The 18897-nt window shown below is 43.1% G+C and overlaps 1 protein-coding gene across 2 annotated transcripts in view; it reads right to left on the bottom strand.

Annotated features, from left to right (window-relative positions):
- The window catches only part of cemip (cell migration inducing hyaluronidase 1), a 365428-nt gene that overhangs the window by 167853 nt on the left and 178678 nt on the right, over positions 1 to 18897 (bottom strand). For both annotated transcript variants that reach the window (XM_060941115.1, XM_060941116.1), the window contains exon 11: positions 15092 to 15283. In XM_060941115.1, the coding sequence (XP_060797098.1) occupies positions 15092 to 15283 (192 nt within the window). The remainder of the gene's footprint in view (positions 1 to 15091; positions 15284 to 18897) is intronic.

Below are 18897 nucleotides of genomic sequence, written 5' to 3'. Positions count from 1 at the left end.
AGCGCATAACATTTACAAACGTACTGTACACCACAGACAGCCAGTAAAGAGTCTTATGAAATCGCGTGTTATCTTGTGGTAGCGAGACTTCGTTCCACTTTTGATCATGCGCACACCGCATTGCGAGAATCCCGCCAACCGTGAAGTCATAGACATATAAACATAGACGCCGCCTTCTGCGTAGAATCATACGTCATCCTCGCCACCATATTGGATGTGGCAAAGTGGAGATTCTTCAACCATCTCTGGTATAGCATCTAGACAGTAGCCGAGAATAAAGATGCCTCATTCATGTGCTGCGTTTAACTGTACCAACAGGTTTACCGTCCAAACGAGATCACATGGGATTACCTTTCACAGGTGAGACTGGAAAAATACTTTTCATTGTATTTGGTCATTATAACGTAATTTTACAAACAGACTTTCCTGACTTTGTGGCTAATATGAAGTCTCGCGCATAATAGCCGCTCGGTGAAACCTGTCTCCAAACAACGAAGTACTTCCTTCATAACTACGCTGATAACACTTTGTGTTTTTGTCAAACATTGGAGCTTTGTATTCATTCTGAAGGTTTATTGTTATTAATATTGAATAAAAAGTAACTGGGATATATCATTGTTAATTATCATTCAAATTTTAGGTAAATTATTTTAATTTGCATCTTATACGGATTTTATAAGGGAAATACGGATTTTGGAGGTTGGTTATACAGGTTTGATTGACCAAAGGTTGACATGTATGCTATGGGCGAGAGGCGGGGCACACCTTGGACAAGTTGCCAGATTATTGCAGGGCTGACACAGAGACACAGACAACCATTCACACTCACATTCACACCTACGGTCAATTTAGAGCCTCCATTTAACCTAACCTGCATGTCTTTGGACTGCGGGGGAAACCGGAGCACCCGGAGGAAACCCACGCAGACACGGGGAGAACATGCAAACTCCGCACAGAAAGACCCCCATCAGCCACTGGGCTCGAACCCAGAACCTTCTTGCTGTGAGGCGACAGTGCTCACCACTGTGCCACCGGTTGTGGTTAATAAAATCTTAAATATCATTCTAATATCCATTCTACCACCCAAATATATACGGACTAGCAGGGATAAGTCCGTCTCTGTCTTTCAAAGATAAAAATACATCAGTATAAGGTTTTGCTTTTTGCATCCACATCAGCGGTGGGTTTCCCGAAAGCCTCTAAGATCATCTTAACTACGAGAGAGAGTGTTCATTGTGATGCTCACTCTACCATTTCACGATGATCTTTGTGCTACGATGCTTTTGGGAAACCCACCCCAGATTATTTGCTGTTAAAAAATGTCTTAAAGTGGATTATTTTGGATGCTTGGACAATCAAACCTCAAGAGCACCAACAATGGTCATAAGAAAACACACAGAATGGGATGAATAAGCAAGGCTAGGGCAAATTTCTAGCCTGTAGATTCATGCAGCCTGTCAGTGACAGTCGTGTTAGATGCCCCCTCCATCTGATCTTTATTTGGGCTGAGATTTGTAGGTTATATCGCAAAACATGTCGAGAAAATATAAAAGACGCTAACCAGGTTTGAAAAATTTATATCCTCGTTTGTATCTGTATTAATGCACGTAGATATTTGGTATACTTTATTATAGTCACTTTTTACAGTTATCATCGTTTCAATAGCGAGCAAATTTGAGCGCCACATTGTTGGCTTCTGCCAGGTCCTTTACAATGCATGTGTCATGCAGCATGCCACAGCTCAGGAGATGTTCCATAGTCTGGTGGCCCTGTCCGCACTTGCAGTCTACTACATCTTTGGTGTATCCCTACTTCACCATATTAGATTTACATCTCCCCATGCATGCCTGCAGTCTGTTCAGAGTGCACCACGTAATCCATGGTTGATTGGAACCAGGAGGGTGTTTCTCTGAGGGATCGATAGATATATGACTATCCTCTGGAGATAGTTCATGTTTCGTTCCCTGTCAGGTTCTACTGGAATCTGTGAATTCTGCTACCACACCACATACTGCTTTTAACCACAGGTTGTCACTGTATCAGTGGGTGCACGAAACCTACCAAGACTTTTACAGTAATTCTATATTTTATAACACTACTTGGAAAGATCGCACTCATTGTACTGACAGAAAAGCCCTGTGCTGCTGTTCTTTCTTACTCTGTATTGTGTTGCTCTCCATTTTTCTTCAGAAAAATACTTGACATTCCTTACTTCACATGCTTACACTTCATTGTGTCTTTCAGCACAAAGCATTATGGGCTGAGTGCTTTTTGGCAGTGCCTGCTGTCCAACCAATCTCTAATGAAGAGCATTAAACTAAAGAGTTTCCTTCTGAAGGGTGCTTTTAACAGCCAGAAATAGGCCTTTATGAGTGCACAGCTCACCATGGTAACTGAGAAAAACAAAAAAATATTTCAGAAAAAAAACCAAACACACTAATTTTATTTTGCTGGCTTACTTATATTTAATAAGAATTTAATTAGAATTAAAATATGAATAAAGCTGCGAGTGTTCATCCTCACCCCTCACTGTTACCCCTTTTCAACCAACAGGGAACAGGTTCTTGAACCAATTCCATTCAGGATTCTTTGAACCTTGGTACCAGCTAGTGAACCAGCCCACGTTTTCACCAGTTTTGAGTGAAATCGTTGTAATCAAGGATGAGTCATGAATGGTGGGCGTTGCACAATTCACAGCGGGAGTAAATGGTAGTAGCAAGATGGTGATGTGCACTGATTATCTGCAAGCTTTTGTTCTGTTATTGCAGATGTTTGTTTTCGGTCCATTTCTGAAGATGTATCCTTTTCCATTGCATTCTCCATTGCTGAGCTCCACTCCCTCTCCAAACTAATGACATGCCCACTGATGTCGTCATGGTTCATGCTGGAAAAACCAGCTGTATTTTGGTTCCAGCTGGTTCAGGTTCTGAACCTATTCATTTTTGGTCGAAATGCTCTGAACGGTTCAAAATTTGGTGCGTGAACAAGAACAGAACGTGCTCCCTCTTGGTTGAAAAGGGGTATGAGTGGACTATGTAATGAAGTAGGGAGTGAACTACAAAGTGAACCAGAGAGTGGCACAATGAAATACACAATAATAAATCTAAATGTTCCATGATCGCTCAGATTTAAAATAAATATAGTATTAAATTTTACATAATCTCATCTCATTATCTCTAGCCGCTTTATCCTTCTACAGGGTCGCAGGCAAGCTGGAGCCTATCCCAGCTGACTACGGGCGAAAGGCGGGGTACACCCTGGACAAGTCGCCAGGTCATCACAGGGCTGACACATAGACACAGACAACCATTCACACTCACATTCACACCTACGGTCAATTTAGAGTCACCAGTTAACCTAACCTGCATGTCTTTGGACTGTGGGGGAAACCGGAGCACCCGGAGGAAACCCACGCGGACACGGGGAGAACATGCAAACTCCGCACAGAAAGGCCCTCGCCGGCCCCGGGGCTCGAACCCAGGACCTTCTTGCTGTGAGGCGACAGCGCTAACCACTACACCACCGTGCCGCCCATTTTACATAATAATGATGGAAATTAATTTCTTCTGCATGCCAGGACAGCGAGACGTTAGTTGGCATGTCAGCAGTTACTCCATCCATCCATCCATCATCTGTAGCCACTTATCCTGTCCTACAAGGTCGCACGCAAGCTGGAGCCTATCCCAGCTAACTATGGGTGAGAGGCGGGGTACACCCTCGACAAATCACCAGGTCATCGCAGGGCTGACATACAGACACAGACAACCATTCACACGCCCATTCACACCTACGGTCAATTAACCTAACCTGCATGTCTTTGAACTGTGGGGGAAACCGAAGCACCCAGAGGAAACCTACGCGGACACGGGGAGAACATGCAAACTCCACACAGAAAGGCCTTCGTTAGCCACTGGGCTCAAACCCAGAGCCTTCTTGCTTGTCCTGCGACAGTGCCTACCACTACACCACCGTGCTGCCCGTCAGCAGTTACTCATTGCTTAAAATGTCAACGAACAAACTGGTTCGCCAGTTGAATTTCATCAAACAAGGGGTCAAATCCTGAAAAAATGGCTTCACTAACAGGTTATTTTGAACAAAAACATTTTAATAGATAAATGTAAATGTTAATTGTTGATCAGAAAAAAAAATCCACATACTATACGTGGACCCATGTATGTTTGGCTCAGAACATGAAATGTGCTTTGGTCTTCATCCCTCAGCATATTTTAGAGATAATATCTACAAGGGTTGACAAAGACAAAATCATTTTTGCAAGCTTCTGCAGTTTCGCATTGGCCATCGCATACAATTTACATTACATTCCAGGCATTTAGTAGACGCTCTTATCCAGAGCGACACACAACATACCCAGAGAAGCCTGGGGAGCAGTTGGGGGTTAGGTGCCTTGCTCAAAGGCACTTCAGCCATTCCTGCTGGTCCAGAGAACTGAACCAGCAACCTTTTGGTCCCAAAGCTGCTTCGCTAACCATTAGGCCATGGCTTCCTCCATGGGGAACATCCAAGTACTCCAGTACTGCAGATGGCACTATTACAATTTCATGGCAAGTTTATATAATTCATACATCAAAAACTATGGCAAATTCCTGGAAGTACAAAAATTATATAGTATACAAGTAGGGAAAAACTGCTTAATTTGTTTCATATCTACAAACAAAAAAGAAAAACTGCAGGTGATATGGGAAACCAACTGAGGGTTGAGTATTCTGAGTATAGCCTGCTATTGAAACTTGTGCAGTGCTTGGAATGAATCAGCTTGGACATGCCTTGGTCACATAACATATTCATGAGCTCATGATGAATCATCAGAATATTCATCAGAGTGAAGCCTCCGCACAAAGTCTGTTTGCTTCCCAGTTACATCATATTGATTGTGTTAGCCAACTGAACATCATCGCTGCATGAAGCATGCTGAGGACTTTCAGGTTAAAGTGCTCCACAGGAAGACAGTAACAGGAAGTAACAGGTGCTGGAGTCATAAGCTATAGACTAACTGTACACCTGTAAGGTAGACCAACAAGGATGGTATGTCCATTTAAGTGCCCAATAAAATTTGCTGTTGAGAACAGTCCACCACCCATAAACTATCTGGTCACCAAAAGTCCTTCGGTGGTCCCTTTTCACTGGTGGACAAATTGTTGAGGAACATATGGCTTATAAAGTGAAATATACTGTAATAAAAACATGTAGCTGGTCCATAGTCTTGGGTATAACTTTAAACTGCAACCATTGGTGAGTCTCAGGTCCAGGAGGACTTGAGTATTGGGGAAAGTGGAGTTACCCCTTAATCATCATTGCTCCCAGGTCTGCTCTGACCCAGAGTGGTAGCACCTGCCTGGGTTCCAGCTATGGGTATAGTGCATCATCAATAAGGCATTGGCAGCAGGGTGCTTTTTGGTGCAGTGTGGCAGATGAACCCAACAGGGTCAATGACACACCACCAGATGGCATGCGGAAGAGCCACTGAAATGGCCAATGGATGGCATCACTCAGCAGTCACTGTGGGGCAACTTCGATACCCATCAGAGCTGTGGCACTTTTGTGCACCACTTGGTATCAGGTCTGGAGGTCCAGAGAGACAACATGATGGGGGCACGACATCGTTAGTCTTACCTTACTGTGCAAGGCGCTTCATTAGGAAAGGAGAATAAGTCTGGTGCGCTCTGGTGCGGGCCTCGCGTCCCATCTGCGTTTCTGCGCATCCTAATGAAGCAGTCATCATCGCTAGAGATGGACAGCCGATCCCTGTACTTTCTGGTTGTGTTATTTTTTGTCAGTAAGAGAAGTTAAAAAATAAAATGATTTTTCATTATCATTGTCAGGAATAGCGTATGCAAAATTTAAAGCAGCTTGGTATTTCTTTTTGCTTCTTTGTAAATCAAAAAAAAAAAAAGAATTGTAAATGAAGTAGAACAGAAAAAGGGTCCATTTTTCTGAAACCTCTGGTTGTCACTGATAATCATTACTTCAAGGCTAGCCAATACACACTTATGACTCTTTGTCATAATGATTAGAGACATGGAGAAAAGAGGATTGTCCTCCACAAAAATAGCAGAGATTATGTCTCTGTAAATGCGCACTGCAGAGTCAATTTAAGCCGTGGTTAGCTCAAAATCTCCTAATAGTCCTTGAGGAAAAGCCTTTTGCTTTGCCACAATCATGAGACATAATCTCTGATATTGTTGTAGACTTACAGCCCTGTCAATGACAACCACAAGTTTCAGAATACCTGAACCTTTTAATGTTTTACTTTTTTTTTTTACAATTTCTTTCTTTTTTCATTTACAGTCAAGCAACAGAACCATGAGTCACTCTAAAATTTTGTATCTGCTGTTTCTGACAATAAAACTTAGCTGATTAAAAAAAGGTTCCTTTCTCTTGCCTGGAATTTAAAACAATAATTAAATAATTTCTGTTCCTGATATGAAAGTACACGGTCTGTAGACAGAATGCAGGTGTATATAGAATTTAACAATTAACATGATTCCATACTTTTGTGCTAGTCATGAATTCATCAATCAGTAACTGTTTTATCCTCATCAGGATTGAAATGAATCCAAAGCTAGGAACACCATGCATGAGGCAGGAATCCACCACACATGGGACACCAGTTTGGTCACAGTGCACCATGCCACCATGCACACACACAAAAATAAATATCTCATCTCATTATCTCTAGCCGCTTTATCCTGTTCTACAGGGTCGCGGGCAAGCTGGAGCCTATCCCAGCTGACTACGGGCGAAAGGTGGGGTACACCCTGGACAAGTCGCCAGGTCATCAGAGGGCTGACACATAGACACAGACAACCATTCACACTCACATTCACACCTACGCTCAATTTAGAGTCACCAGTTAACCTAACCTGCATGTCTTTGGACTGTGGGGGAAACCGGAGCACCCGGAGGAAAACCACACGGACACGGGGAGAACATGCAAACTCCGCACAGAAAGGCCCTCGCCGGCCACGGGGCTCGAACCCAGACCTTCTTGCTGTGAGGCGACAGCGCTAACCACTACACCACCATGCCACCCTCAAAAAAAAATTAAATAAATAAAATATATATTAAAAAAATCTCCTTCTCACCCCCGGTGGGGTGGGGGGTGGGGGGGGTGGTATCCATGTCATCCTCAAGCTCGGGTCCTCTACCAGAGGCCTGGGAGTTTGAGGGTTCTGCGCAGTATCTTCGATGTTCCTAGGACTGCGCTCTTCTGGACTGAGGCTTCAGATGTTGTTCCTGGGATTTGCTGGAGCCACTCTCCCAGTTTGGGGGTTACTGCCCCAGGTGCCCCCACTACCACGGGGACCACGCAACCCTTGACCTTCCACATCCATTCCAGCTGCTCTTTCAACCCTTGATACTTCTCAAGTTTCTCATGTTCCTTCTTCCTGATGTTGGCGTCAGCTGGGATTGCCACATCTATCACCACTACCCTCTTCTGCTCTTTGTCCACCACCACTATGTCCGGTTGGTTAGCCAGGATCTGTTTGTCAGTCTGGAAGCTGAAGTCCCACAGAACCTTGGCCCTGTTGTTCTCAGCCACCTTCTGTGGTATGGCCCATTGGGACTTGGGTACTTCTATTCCATACTGGTTGCAGATGTTCCTGTATACTATCCCAGCCACTTGGTTGTGCCTCTCCATGTACGCTGATCCAGCTAGCATCTTACACCCTGCTACTATGTGCTGGACTGTTTCAGGGGCTTCTTTGCACAGTCTGCATCTTGGGTCTGATCTACTCTGGTAGATCCTGGCCTCTATGGCTCTTGTGCTTATGGCCTGTTCTTGTGCTGCCATGATTAGTGCCTCTGTGCTGTCTGTCAGTCCTGCATTATCCAGCCACTGGTAGGATTTCTTGATATCAGCCACTTCCTCTATCTGACGGTGGTACATGCCATGTAGGGGTTTGTCCTTCCAGGTTGTCTGTTCCTCCTCCTCCTCCTCTGCACTCTCATCAGGGTTCTGCTGCCTGAGACATTCACTTAGTAGTTCATCCTTTGGGGCCATCTTTCTGATGTATTCTCGGATTTTCGATGTTTCATCCTGGACCGTGGTCTTGACGCTCACTAGCCCTCGACCTCCCTCTTTCCGCTTAGTGTATAGTCTCAGGGTGCTGGACTTGGGGTGGAACCCTCCATGCATGGTGAGGAGCTTTCTAGTCTTGATATCTGTGGCTTCTATCTCCTCCTTTGGCCAGTTTATGATACCAGCGGGGTATCTGATGACTGGTAGTGCGTACATGTTGATGGCTCAGACCTTGTTCTTACCATTCAGCTGACTTTTCAGGACCTGCCTTACTCTCTGGAGGTATTTGGCTGTGGTTGACTTCCTTGTGGCCTCTTCATGGTTTCCATTAGCCTGTGGGATGCCAAGGTACTTGTAGCTGTCTTGGATATCACCTATGTTGCCCTCTGGTAGGTCAATCCCCTCAGTCCGGATCATCTTGCCTCTCTTTGAGACCATCCAGCCACACTTGTCCAATCCGAATGACATCCCTATGTCATCGCTGTAGATCCGGGTGGTGTGGATCAGCGAGTCTATTTCTCGCTCGTTCCTGGCATACAGCTTGATGTCATCCATGTAGAGCAGGTGGCTGATTGTTGCCCCACTACGTAGTCGGTACCCGTAGCCGCTCTTCGTGATGATCCGACTGAGGGGGTTCAGGCCTATGCAGAACAGCAGTGGTGATAGCGCATCTCCTTGGTATATGCCGCACTTGATGTTGACTTGGGCAATGGGTTTTGAGTTGGCCTCTAGGGTTGTCTTCCACATTTCCATTGAGTTCTGGATGAAGGTCCTTAGATTCCTGTTGATCTTATACAGTTCCAGACATTCCAGTATCCATGTGTGTGGCATTGAGTCATAGGCTTTCTTGTAGTCAATCCAGGCAGTGCACAGGTTGGTCTGTCTCTTCTTACAGTCTCGGGCGACTGTTCTATCGACCAGTAGCTGGTGCTTGGCTCCTCTGGTGTTACTGCCAATCCCTTTCTGTGCCTCGCTCATGTATTGAGCCACATGCTTACTCATTTTTGCCGCAATGATGCCTGACAGGGCCTTCCATGTTGTGGAGAGACAGGTAATTGGCCGGTAGTTGGATGGGATGGGTCCCTTCTGGGGGTCCTTCATGATTAGAACTGTCCTGCCTTGGGTTAGCCATTCTGGGTGGGTCCCATCCCTCAGCAGCTGGTTCATCTGTGCTGCTAGGTGTTCATGGAGTGCAGTTAGCTTCTTCAGCCAGTACGTATGGATCATATCGGGGCCTGGTGCTGTCCAGCTCTTCATCTTTGACACTCTTTCTTGGACGTCTGCCATTGAGATGGTTACTGGTTCTTGTTCTGGGAGGTTGCTGTGGTCAGGTCTTAGGTCCACTAACCATTGGGCATCGGTGTTGTGTGATGCCTTTCTTTCCCATATGTCTTTCCAGTATTTTTCCACCTCAGCTCTTGGTGGGTCTGACCGGTTGTTGTTTCCCTGCCACTGAGAGTACACCTTGGCTGGTTCAGTGGAGAACAGCTTGTTTATTCTCCTGGCCTCTCCTTCCTTGGTGTATCTCTTCAACCGGGTGGCCAGAGCTGTTAGTCGCTGTTTGGCAGTTTCAAGTGCCTCTGGTATGGAGAGTGAGTTGTACTTACTGGGTGCCCCTTTATTCACCATGTTCCCTTTCTGTAGTTCAGCTAGCTGGCTAACTTCTCTCCGTGCTGCCTTTATCTTGGCCTCTAATCGTCTCTTCCATGGTGGATACTGTTTATGTCCCGAGCCCACCTTGTGTCCAAGCATCTCCATGATTACTGTTGCTGTACTGTGTATCAGCTTGTTGGTCTCAGTGATGGTTCTTATATATATATATATATATATATATATATATATATATATATATATATATTTTTTTTTTTTTTTTTTTTTTTTTTTTAAATCACGTACTCCTTTGCATCTGTGGCAATTTATCATAGCCGCTTCACTTAGAAGCATGATATTTTGTGGGGAGGTGGGAGGAAACTGGAGAACCCAGACGACCCTGGCTCTGTGAGATGGAAACACTACCCAATGCACCACCTCACATCACCGTAATACCTTGGTCTTGGTGGGTTGCAAATGTTTAAAGCATAAAATTCCCCTATGATATCCACAGTGCATACATACATCACTGTCTAATCGATACATACTCAGGTATTTCTGGCTGCTTGTCTGTCTACCTCGTCACCTTGTTGCTTTTTTATGACCTGTGAAAAGACTTATGCCTGTACTTTCTCACATTTTCTTCCCCCCTGTAGAGAATCATCGAGGACCCATTCCAAAGTGTATGAGCAAAAAGATTCCTCTGCACATAACAGCATCTATTTTCTGCATGATGAACGCTATTTGGCCCTGATAGTCTTTGGCATCTATCGACTGCCAGAGTGCTGTATACAATTCCTGTAAAAGTCAATCGGAGGGGAAAACACATGTCCAAACCTCCAAAAAAACACAGGGGAAAATTTCATGCAGAGAATCCAACACTTCGACCACAGAGTCTGACGAGCCCTAGCTATTTATTCTTGTAAGCTTTCTTCCTTAGTGTGACGCAATGCAACTCATAACTGAAAAATCCTCAGGGGTGAAATGGGGGAGATTCTACAGGACTTGTGTCATGTAACTCTGTCTGAGAAAAAATCTGGGTCATGAAATTATCTAGAATCGTTTTTCCCATTTGATCACCCTTCCCATCTGTGAAAACATCCCAGTGGAATCCGAGAGAGAGCATGCTTGGCAAAACAGCTACTTAAACCACTTCCACTCACATTTATTCCACTGAAACCTTTCAAAGATTTTACAAATTTCTTGCACAGCAAACAAACTTAAACATTCTGCTCACATTCTGTCAAATCTATATCTCATCTCTCAGGAGTGAGTGGTGGAAATAAACCTATCATTTTTGCTTCAGATTTACAAACAACACTTAACAGTTCAAGTTCAGCTTATTATTCTTAGCTTTAAATGACCTTTTTCATGTTTCTTGTTACTGGGTGGTGTAGTGGTTAGCACTGTTGCCTCACAGAAAGAAGGTCCTGGGTTCGAGCCCAGTGGCTGACGGGGGCCTTTCTGTGCGGAGTTTGCATGTTCTCCCCGTGTCCGCGTGGGTTTCCTCCGGGTGCTCCGGTTTCCCCACAGTCCAAAGACATGCAGGTTAGGTTAACTGGTGACTCTAAATTGACCGTAGGTGTGAGTGTGAGTGTGAATGGTTGTCTGTCTATGTGTCAGCCCTGCAATGACCTGGTGACTTGTTCAGGGTGTACCCCGCCTCTCGCCCATAGTCAGCTGGGATAGGCTCCAGCTTGCCTGTGACCCTGCACAGGATAAGCAGCTACAGATAATGGATGGGGTGGATGGATGTTTCTTGTTGCAGAGGTGTAAAATACTAACTGCAAACTAAAAAAGACAGAAGTTCAGAAAGTACAAAAAACATTATGAAAAGGTAGATATATACTGAACTTCAAATCCTTATTGCTAATTAGACATGGCATATATCCAACTTCAAATTAAACTCTCTTGACATTCTCATGGGGCAGGACTGTTTGTATGCTTTGAAAAATATGAAATATTTTGTCATTACTGTTAAGCTGTGACACTGCTGCAGACTTTCATAGTGCCTATATCACTGATTCTCAGACATTGTTTTCTGATGTGGCACTGATTTGCACATTAGCTTTACCAAATTGTTCCTTAGACAATCCCAGGCAATTCACCTTACTGCTCCCAACATACCGAAACCAAGCAATCGGGTACACCAGCTGTCTTAACTCGCATGTTATAACCAAGTACATTTAACAGTTATTCCATGAAATCGAGTCGTACATGAGCTGATAGCTGACGAGGCGTGTAGCACCGAGTTGGCTATAAGTCATGTGCGATGAGATTGAGTGGAATAGCTGTTTTATTCTATCCACATTCACTGGATTTTAAGAAACAGAACATTTTTGTTTTTAATGTTTGCAAATTCGATAAATAAAAACTTTAGACAAAACGTCCGACAAAATCATTTACACTTAGAATGTAAACAAACTGGCGAAATGACAGTAGCAATTTGTGTAAAATGCTATAATACTAATTCCATCCATCCATCCATTATCTGTAGCCACTTATCCTGTACAGGATCGTGGGCAAGCTGGAGCCTATCCCAGCTGACTATGGGTGAGAAGTGGGGTACACCCTGGACAAGTCGCCAGGTCATCGCAGGGCTGACACAGAGACAAACAACCATTCACACTCATATTCACACCTACAGTCAATTTAGAGCCACCAATTAACCTAACCTACATGTCTTTGGACTGTGGGGGAAACTGGAGCACCAGAAGGAAACCCACACAGACACGGGGAAAATATGCAAACTCCACACAGAAAGGCCATCGTTGGCCACTGGGCTCAAACCCAGGACCTTCTTGCTGTGAGGCGATAGTGCTAACCACTACACCACCGTGCCGCCCCTAATAATAATTCTTGAAAATTTACAAAAAAGATATGTCCTTAGCATCAAATCTTTTATTCCATATTTTGTTGCTTTTTTTGTATTATTTGGAGTGCTCTTCTTCTTCTGTTTTTTTTTTTTTGGCGGTCGGCAAACCAACTTAAAGGTGTATTACTGCCACCGACTGGCCTGGAGTGTGGAACAGGAGATATTGGGGTTGGGACTATATTCTTTTAGCTATTTCTGTTTCTTTTAAATACTTGATAATTTTTTCATGGGTTTTGTTTTCGAGTAGAGCTTTTATTTCATCTTCGGGTGGTTCAGCAACACGCTCCGCCATTTTGTTTTTCTCTACTCACGGTATATGAACTGATAGCCTTGTAGTCAAGTAGCCAATCAGAGCGCACAATTGCTCATATCTAGTGAATGTGGATAGAATAAAAAGGTATAGTATACCATGGAGTAGGAGTGTACTGCAATGCCACTATCTGTATCTGTTTAGTGCTACAAACATTCATAATATTCATATCTGTTTTAATCTTTTTGTTGTTGTTGTTTGTTTTTTAAACATGAGCCTTACCACTATGCAAGTCAGATCAATTCAGGAGACCTGCTACTGGTATCCTGTGTCATCCAGTACGACCTGATGCACGGCTAGGTAGTCGGTGACTAAACCGTCTCCCCCACCAACTCCTTGGAGTATAGTGAGGAGGGTGGCTGGACACCCTGATGGAATAAAATACAAGATCCATCTAAAGGGTGTTGGCTCTGGAGAGCCAACAACAGCCAACAGTAACTCCTTTCAGTCAATTGCAGAGTGGCGCCTGTTCAACTATTTTAGCCTTTAGTTTCTCAGTGAAGCACCTACCGCCATTTAAGGGCTACAGCATGCTGAAGCTCAACCTCAACCTGAACCAGAAACACTGGCAACACTTCCAGAGGTTTCTATTCCAGTCCTGCCTGCATGAAAGTAAAAATCTTCTACATGTGACTTATTTTTGATGCCTCCTGGGGGATCAGTCTCCGAATATACACCCCTCCCTTTCTGTCAAAAAAAAAAAGTACCCATATTCTGTTTCATACCTACTATGTAATGGCTGATGAAACTTAGAACCTAAGTAAATAGGACATTCTTTTAAGTGGACTCATATGCAAGGGCTCCATTCATTAAAAAAAAAGAAAGAAACATAAGATGTTCTCTAATCAGTAAGGAAAAACACAACTAAGGAACATCCATATAAGTCCCTATGAATTAGTTGTTACTACAGAAGGGATTACATATTAAAGTTAATATGAATCTATGACGGGCGGCACGGTGGTGTAGTGGTTAGCGCTGTTGCCTCACAGCAAGAAGGTCCGGGTTCGAGCCCCGTGGCCGGCAAGGGCCTTTCTGTGCGGAATTTGCATGTTCTCCCTGTGCCCGTGTGGGTTTCCTCCGGGTGCTCCAGTTTCCCCCACAGTCCAAAGACATGCAGGTTAGGTTAACTGGTGACTCTAAATTGACCGTAGGTGTGAATGTGAGTGTGAATGGTTGTCTGTGTCTATGTGTCAGCCCTGTGATGACCTGGCGACTTGTCCAGGGCGTACCCCACCTTTCGCCCGTAGTCAGCTGGGATAGGCTCCAGCTTGCCTGCGACCCTGTAGAAGGATAAAGCGGCTACAGATAATGAGATGAGATGAATCTATGACTTGGTTTGCAGTTGGCCCTAGTGTCAGAGCTGCTGTTAGAAAACCTCAGTCAACACCTGTGCATTGTGATATAAGGGTAAATAATAGTGCTGGATCAAATTCAGTGATACCTGATGTTAGATTCTCTTTTTTGAAGCTCTTTTTACTCTACTAGATTTGTTCATATTTCTCAGTATCAACACACTAGACAGTTATGTATAGGCTACTTAAAATAGTCTCAAATAGTACATCCATCCGTCCATTATCTATATTGCTTATCTGTCAGGGTCACAGGGGAAGCTGGAGCCAATCTAGCTATCCAGCTGATTTCGGCTGAGAGGTGAGGTACACCCAGGGCAGGTCACCAATCTATCCCAGTACTAACACAGAGACGAACAACCATTCACACTTACTCTATTGCCCATAGATGTGAATAGAACCGGTTGAACTAATCCACATGTCTTTGGACTGTAGGAAGAAACCCACATAGGCATGAGGGGAACATGAAAACTCCACACAAAAAGGCCCCAGTCAGCCATGAGGTTCGAACCCAGAACCTTCTTGCTATGAGGTGACAGTGACACCCGTTGCACCACCACGCCGCCCTGAATAGCGCATAAGCATGTAAATATAGACACAGCTACTGATGAACTGTCTGTGGGTTGGGAAACACCGAAATAACTGAGCTGTGGAAAGTGGGCCATGCTTTTGAGTGAAAAGTGTGTCAAAGAACCAAAATTAATCAGAGCCTAAATATAAGGTTGCCTGAGGAGAATGGTGCTTGTGTGAAACTCCACTTTATTTAACAGAACAGACCATTACGTAGTAGTTGTGTGAGTCAGCGAGACTGGATGAAGTTCGTCAGATTGGCAGAAAAACATTTTAAACCACAATTTCAGACACACTGATTCACTACTAGTTGTTAGAAGAGCTATTTGTCGAGGCTTTAAAAACCACACACTGACCTTCTACTTTGACCTGGTGTGCAGTACAGGTGGGACAGGGCAGGACGCTGAACTCTTCAGCTTGGTACATGGAATAATCCGTGCTGGAAACCACTAAGCGATCCCCGGGTCTCCATCCGAGCGCTTCATCCGCTAGGTGCAACACACTGCAGTTTGAGAGGGTATCTATGGAGACAGAGGCCTGTGGACGCACTATAAACACAGACACACACACACACAGTTTATTTCTTAATCAATTCTGCATGTGTAATAATGTGCTGCATTATAACGAGCACCAAGATGCTGCACTGCACTGAGAGGATGTGGAAATGTGCACAAAAACAATATCTTTTTTTTTTTTTTTTTTTTAACAAAACACACAAACTAACACACTATTTTACAAAGTTACACTATATGACCATCACCATTCCATTCCAAAACCATGGGTACTCATATGGATTTGGTCTCTCCTTTGCTGCCATATAAGCCTCTAATCTCCCAGGTTTTCCACTAGATTTTGGAATGTTGTTGTGGGGATTTGTGAGCAGATTTGTGCACCACAAAAGAATTAGTGAGCTCATGCCCTGATGTCAGCCGTTGAGGCCTGCCATGCCATCAGTGCTTCAGATCATCCCAAAAGAGTTCAGTGGAGATTGAGGTCAGGGTGCTTCCAAATTTGTGGCAACAGTTTGGGGAAGAATCACATTAGATTAGATTAGATTAGATAAAACTTTAGTGATCCCTTAGGGCAGGTTCCCTCAGGGAAATTAAGATGTGGGTGTGATGGTCAGATGTCCACATACTTTTGGCCATACAGTGTACACTGGAATGCAGTAATGTGCATAAGTTCATACCTTTAAGAATAATGTTTCATTATATTTATTAATACCACTGGGAATTCTCAACACTGACTGGTAAGACGGGCAGAAGGTAATTTTAGAAGAAATGTCCGTTGTAACAAGTTACACGGGGACTTGTACGGTGGATGGTCTACATCAGGGGTCGACAATCCTCTCTTCATCTCCCATCAACTCTCAAGTGTGCTTCCAATTTGGCTGTAATGAAAGTCAGCAGCTACACGGGCCCTTTGCAGATAGGATAGAACAGAATCTCCAAAAAGGGATTTTTAAAAATGGAAGTAATCATTTATATGGTGAAGTTTACAGTGTGGCTGTAAACAAATACATTTGTTTAGCAATTTTGGAAAGAGTCTCCAGTTTCAGAACTTCGTAATAGTCCGAGGTACAGCTGTAGGTTTTCAGGTATGGGAAAATCATTCAGATATAAAGCTGTCAGGTTTCTCTGTAACATGATATACATGTGTATATTTTTTAAATTATTTTTTTTGTCTTATTAATTTCAAGAAAGAAACTACAAGGACACTTGGTAGAGTGCATACCTCTGCAAAACCACATATTCGGATTTGTATCAAAATCTAATCAATTGTTCCTTGGCCCATGGCCCACTTTTCCTCAAAATTTCATCAAAATCTGTTCACTACTTTTTTGAGTTACATTGGGAACAGACAAACAAACAAATGGAGGCGAAAACATAACCTCCTCCAACAAAGGTGGCGGAAGTAAAAAGAGGCTGGTGTGGAAGTGAGTGATTGCTTATGATTGATGTAACATAAGCGATAACATCAACTAACTTATTTTGCGGACAGTCCACAAAATTAAACGTAACTATAAACGAATAAAATATAACAAATAAAGTGATACAGGACATGCTGTTATAGGTCAGCAATCAACTTTAGGATGGCCATTTTCCACTAATGTAGGTGTCTGATATACGTTTAACATACTTAAAGGTGCATTAGTCGATATTTTTATTGTCCGACAATCATGGGAAATATTATATAAGCATCTGAGGAAAATGATGAAATGTACGCGATTGGTTGAAACAATGAAATCAAAGGAAGTGTAGCATACACCTTAATTCCTTAATTTAAATAATTCTTAATTTCCCTGAGGGAACCTTCCCAAAAGGATCAATAAAGTTTTATCTAATCTAATCTAATCTACACCTGGAGAAAACACTGGTTTATGTTGTACTCCTTGATTGTGTTCACAACCTTCCTGTTCTTGACACCCCCTCATCTTTAGTATTTAGAAATGCAAACATGGTGGAACACAGCTGAACTAGACACTCTTTGGCAGGGAGAAAACACAATCTGTTGCTAAAATTCATTTAAAAAAGTAAATCTGGGAGCTGTTTTTCAGGGATGTGAACCTGCTGTCTACAAATGGGAGGAATTTAGGCAACAATTTAACTCCATTTCTAATAGATATATAAAGCACGTTAAATTCATGCAAATATTAACTATAAATTCCTAAAAATTCCTGTCTCTCTTTTTGATGAAGTTTGTCTACCCGTCACCACCCAGTCTCCTCCCTACTACTCTACAGCTTCTATCCTGGGTGGTATGGATATCTAGCACAAAGCAAAAGCTATCTAGTACTTTAGTCCAAATTGTCTTCACTTTTACAGTTTCACAATCATGCTTCACATCAGTTTACCTGAGGACGTGATCTACACTCACAAAAAGAACGTGAGATACTTAACTGTGAAAATAGTGCATATAAATGTCACCAGCCACCGTAGCGATGCGTTGTGTATACAGATGCATACACACCAACACTGGGGCTTGACTTTCAATGGCATTTGAAAATCCAGACAGGAAATGAATGGCAGAGGAATGAATGTTGCTCTGTGGGGGAAATCATAAAGCTTAATCACGAAGATTAAGTGAAGTAAGACTATGGCACGGTTTCTGGGCACGAAGTGGCAGGGAGATGTATTGTAGACTCGCTCAGACCCAGCTTCTCTCAAGGAAAGTTCCCTTCTGTAATTACTGCCCTTTCTTTTCACTGCCAGCATTCATTATTTGGGGTCCTTGTGTGACTGATTCGATTTGTCTCTATCCTGCTGGCTGGTCCTTTCTCCTAAGACCCCACATGCTATTGTTCGCTCACTGTGTGGTCAATTAGCTACATTCATTCATGGCGAATGGACAGGTTTGACCCTACAGAGCCATTCAGTGCCTAAAGACCGTTTCTTAATTGTCAGCAGCATGATCTGTTTTAATGGAAAAAGTCTTGAGGAGTAATTCAGTATCAGACACAATGACAGTCTACTGTAGAAGAAGGTAAAACTCCATGACACTGGCCTTCACTGTAATGAAAATATGAGAAATTTACTTTGCCGCAATTTCCCCAATCATGAAATTGCTGGCTTTACAGCAATAACAGTACTTATATTACATGTAAATTATATTACTAAAAACAAACAATTATTATTCGCACATTCAGTGCTGTTGATCAACACAAATTTAAAATCGAGCTACATAGCTAGCTACCTAAAGATAACACAGAAGTATATTGCTAGGCATGTCCTGATTTTAAGGGACACACTACTTTTTCTCAAAAAACATAGTAGAATAGCAAGATTTGCTAAGCCAGCTACCTGAACACTGCACTAACATTAACCAGCTAATTAGTTCATTAAGCTAGCATTAATCTCATCTCTCCAGCAGTTGTTAAATAACTAACCGAGCAAGATGCTAGGCAAACTATTCTTGTCATCATCACGCTTGCAATTAGCTGATCAAATTAGCAAAACCCTAAAATATAGTTGTTGCACAAGGAATGTATTTCACTCAGCTAAATAAATACATAAATAAACTAGAAGGGCACTGGGTAGAGTGCATAACTCCGCCAAACCACATATTATCAACATCAAATCACTTGAACCTACACTGTCAGAAATTGGGGTACAGTAGGAGTCCATTTCTGTCCCCCAAGGTACAATCTACACTAATGTACCCC

This window comes from Neoarius graeffei, chromosome 15 (genome assembly GCF_027579695.1).
Source record: "Neoarius graeffei isolate fNeoGra1 chromosome 15, fNeoGra1.pri, whole genome shotgun sequence".
NCBI classification, from domain to species: Eukaryota; Metazoa; Chordata; class Actinopteri; order Siluriformes; family Ariidae; genus Neoarius; species Neoarius graeffei.
This window is presented reverse-complemented; position numbering and strand designations above follow the sequence as displayed.